Source organism: Lolium rigidum, chromosome 4, assembly GCF_022539505.1.
Source record: "Lolium rigidum isolate FL_2022 chromosome 4, APGP_CSIRO_Lrig_0.1, whole genome shotgun sequence".
Classification (NCBI taxonomy): Eukaryota; Viridiplantae; Streptophyta; class Magnoliopsida; order Poales; family Poaceae; genus Lolium; species Lolium rigidum.
The window spans coordinates 4,979,910-4,984,115 of NC_061511.1; the positions used below are offsets into that span (position 1 = coordinate 4,979,910).

The 4,206-nt window shown below is 49.4% G+C and overlaps 1 protein-coding gene across 1 annotated transcript; it reads right to left on the reverse strand.

The window, feature by feature from the left end:
• Positions 1–248: 248 nt before the first annotated feature.
• LOC124646543 (gibberellin 2-beta-dioxygenase 3-like) lies at positions 249–3,927 on the reverse strand. The gene is made up of 3 exons (XM_047186647.1): positions 3,328–3,927; positions 1,144–1,507; positions 249–595 (listed from the first exon to the last, which is right to left on the reverse strand). The coding sequence occupies exons 1-3, from the start codon at positions 3,801–3,803 to the stop codon at positions 350–352; spliced, it is 1,086 nt and encodes a 361-aa protein (XP_047042603.1). The 5' UTR covers positions 3,804–3,927; the 3' UTR covers positions 249–349.
• Between the last annotated feature and the right edge of the window lie 279 nt (positions 3,928–4,206).

Genomic DNA, 4,206 nt, shown 5'->3' on the forward strand with positions numbered 1-4,206 from the left:
TTTCTCTAAGTATGAAATGTTGTAACTTATTCTATTATTGTTCAAATTCCATTTTTATTGTTTACAATTCAAAGTTTGTATTTAAACTTCAGGTTAATACTACGTTGAGAAGAACAGAACACACACCAAAGCATTCCAAATTTTTAGAATAGCTAAGCATCTTGTGCATAGCTTGAGCACTCAAAACGTACCGGACCTACAAAAAACTTCTCTGCAGCACGAAAGCATTCATCGGCATATATACCAGTTACCACTACGAACACACTAGCAAAAACCTTGCACACAAAGACTCAATTTCCCCGTCACACACCAAAAAAAAAAAAAATCACAGCGACCGCGTGGTCCGCTGCTAGCTCGTGGTCTCGAACTGGCAGAGCCTGTTCTCCGCGAGCTTGGTCCTGTAGGCCGACGCCTTGTACTCCCGCCACGTGAACTCCCTGTACCGCCTGCGGCCGCCTTCCCCCACGAGCTCCGGCAGCGGCGCCAGTGTCTCGCGCGGCGGCGGGCCGCCGAAGAAGATGACCGACACCCGTGACCGGATACTGTTCACCATCACCCGGTGCCGCACGCTCCTGAACCTCCCGTTCGTCAGAACCTGCGGGCAGAAGCAAAGTTTTCGTCGGATCATCAGTAACCAAACTCGCGGTTATTGAATTAAGCTAATGAAATAGTTTCATATGGAGGAGATGGAAGCAGCTTCTAGTGTCTCATATGAACTTAGTTGTCATCCATTCGAAAAAAAAAAAGACTTGGCATATATGCGATCCCGACATTTTTCTTTCAGAAAAGTTGGTGTACCTCAGTTCACCTGGCTGCCTGGAAAAGAGACGAGTGCACGGTTACCAGTGACGGGTCATCACTGTACTACCTGTCTGTCGTCGATTTGACGTGTACGCTAGCCAGCTCTGTGCTCTACTCCATGATTTTAATTTTGAAAACATTTTGAATCATGCCCGGGAGCAGATTTCTCCTGTTCAATAATGGTTTGCCCGTTTGACATCCACTCAGACATCAGACAATGGGGCCAGTTTAGGTGCTTTTGATCCTTTTTTTATGCTGCATTAGCGAACGGATTTGCATGCTAATTGCGATAACGAACAGCTCAGAAGAAGAACAACAAGAAATAGACAGGATATGTAGTACCTGCAGTGCGTCGCCAACATTGACGAAGAATGAGCTCTGGTCCGGCGGCACCGAGACCCACGATCCGTCCCGCAGCGCGATCTCGAGGCCGGAGGTGGCGTTGGAGCGGAGCACGGAGATGATCTGCGGGTCGGTGTGCTCGCCGAACCCGGTCACCCTGCCATTACCGCCGGCGCCGCCGTGAAGCTGCTTCTGCTCGGGTCGCGGCGGGTAGTGGTTGACGCGCAGCATGGAGTCGCTGTCCTCGTGCAGGACCAGCCTCGCGAAGGCGTCGCTCTCCGCCATGCCCAGCCCTTCCGCCATCAGCTCCAGCACCGAGCAGGCCATCCTCCTCACCGCCACCGTGTACTCGTTCAGGAGATCGCTGCATGCCCAACTCGATCGTGTCAGCGCAAATCATAGTAATCGTTTCCTTGTCATGCCATGCTGAACCTAGCTAGGCTAGTGGTCACGCGCGCATGGGGGATGGGCGGCAGAAAAGATTCGGAGGCGACGGGACGGCGGCCGGAAAAAGTCCCATTATTCAAGGCCAGCTCGGCGTAGGCCACAGCTGCACACGTGCGCCCAGGGAAAGAGAAAAGAAAGACTAAAATCGAATGAGCAACCACGCAAAGCTTGCAACAGTGAGCCAGCTATCAAAGTTTTATATTATGTCAGCTTTTTCAACACCTTTCAAGAAAATAATATACCTTTCTTAAATGGTATTGCTAATCCTCGTTCGAGTGGAAAATTAGCTTAATTTGACTCCTATTATTTTTATTCTCGATCGACTCCTAGGCTATAGGATTGCATCGTGATTTTTACTAGCCATGAGTTGCAATCGAGATTTTTCTAATTGCATATGAGGTTCCAACTGAGATTTATACTTACACACGAGTCGCAACCGAGAAAATGCATCATACCATTTGGTCATTTCATGATTCCTGCTAGTCACGTGTCTCAACTTAAATTTGAGAGTTGCAACCGAGAAAAAATAACATGAAACATTAAATTGATTCGTGCTTTGTCCTAGGTATGACCTGCTATAGTTTGCAAGTGGAATTCGATGAGCTAAATTAACTTAATTCGTCACACCCTCTGAAAAATAATAATCAGGGATGAGAACGGGGCGATGGATGAGCTGCTTCAGCCAGAGATTCAGATTCCCTACTGTTGCTGCCGCTTCAGAAACTGCACGTGCTACTTGCGACGCATCTTTTCACTAGCTGCGCTGTTATGTTTACTTGTGAATACACCATGTGCTCCAATGGTGTGAAGAAACGGCATGTAGATCTACGGGTCGATCGGGCGAAAAAGAAAAAAAGGTTTGAGTGCCTACATTCCAGCTTGCACAATGACCTGTAGTCTTTGTTTGGTCAGACAATCTTGCGCAATGACCTGGACTCTTTCTTTGGTCAGACACTTGTTTTATTGAGCCTGTATTAAGGCAAGGGGGACCAGCCCATCACACTTAGCACCTTTTCTCTTTCTTCTAACAAGAATGCACAATTTCGTGCTAAAGCCTTGCTACAATTCATTTCTTTGCTAACAATCAAGATTACTTTATACTACTACTACTAGCTTTTGCTAAGTCTCAATTGACTAAGATTTTCTTAATTTGTATTTTTTTCAACTGATAAGACGTAGACATACCCTAATAGACTAATACTTTCTTAATTTGCACTTCTTTGAACTGATATAAGACGTAGACATACCCTAATTGGTGGGCTCTAAAGTTACAAAAAAACAACATTTAGGCTAGATCCATTGGCCTGGAACTGATCATAGCTTCATTTCTGTGCAGGAACAACTTTTTTTTCTGTATTTCTTGCTTGTTTTAGCCGTCAGATCAAGATTTCTAAGGTAGAACCTACGCATAATATCCAACATTAAGCACATTTCTACTTTGGTCGTGGAAGAAAAAGGGCGGAAAAGGTACCTCGTCATTCGTGATTCGTCAATGCCTAAATCGACTGAGAAGCTCGTTGGTGTGTCGTTGTTACTAACCTGTTTTATCTTTGGAAGATTCTTTTGTGCTTGTATACAGCAGGAAGAAATCTGCTTTGCCCGAAATGGAATTTGATTCTACGCGGTTAATCACTATTACTGCCTACTTATACTTGGTCCTAAATAAACAGATGTCGCCCACTCGTACGTGCAGCGAATTCAAATTTGACATTGACGATATGTAGAGGGTGCACTCACCGGAAAGAGCAGCGCCAGTCCGACGGCGCCGCTTCCTCGGCTGGCACGGACAATGGCGCGTCGGCGGAGCGGTCCCCCGTGGAGGCGCCGGCGGCGGTGACACCGAGCAGGAGATACTCGACCCAGCCGAGGTCACCATTGTTGCCTATCCGCTTGCTGGCGTACCCGAACGGGCTGCCGGGCGAGGCGGCCGACATCGCCGCCTCCTTTTCCCGCTGCTGGAGCCCGAAGAAGGCGGCTGCCGCGGCCTCCACACGCACCAGGAGCTCGACAGGCACGCCGTGGCCCGTGACCTTGAAGAAGCCGTGCTCCTCGCACGCCGCCGCCACGGCGCGCGCCGCAGCCGCCCTCCCCTCGGCGCCACCGCTCCACGCCGCGGCCAGGTCGACCTCCGGGACGTCGGCCAGCGGCGGCGCCGCCCTGTGCACCGCCGGGAGCGCGATCTGCTCCAGCTCGCCTTTGGCAAGAACCACCATGGTCACAGAAACAGAGGGATCACACAGAGAGCGTCTAGCTAGTGCACTACTCACACAGCAGTGTAGGTCTGTATCCAAGAAACAGAGGAGTGGATTCAGAGACTGGTGTTGCTGAGCTTGAGAGGGCTGGTTGACACGGGATGAAGAAGGAGAAGGCCGTGGTCTCTCCTTATATAGGCATGGGAGCAGAGCAGAGGAGTGTAGAGGAGTATTTGGTGATACCTCGGTGCGTGTATCATGGGCGTATTATGACGCCTATTATGATCGGGCGAGTGCGCGACACGGGCATGGGGTCTGACAGTTAGCTGTCTCGGTATGATACAGTGCACTGTAGTGATATCCTGCAAATCGAATTAATGGGTCGCCATCGCGACAGCGTCGATTTATGAGATTTTGCAGGGCC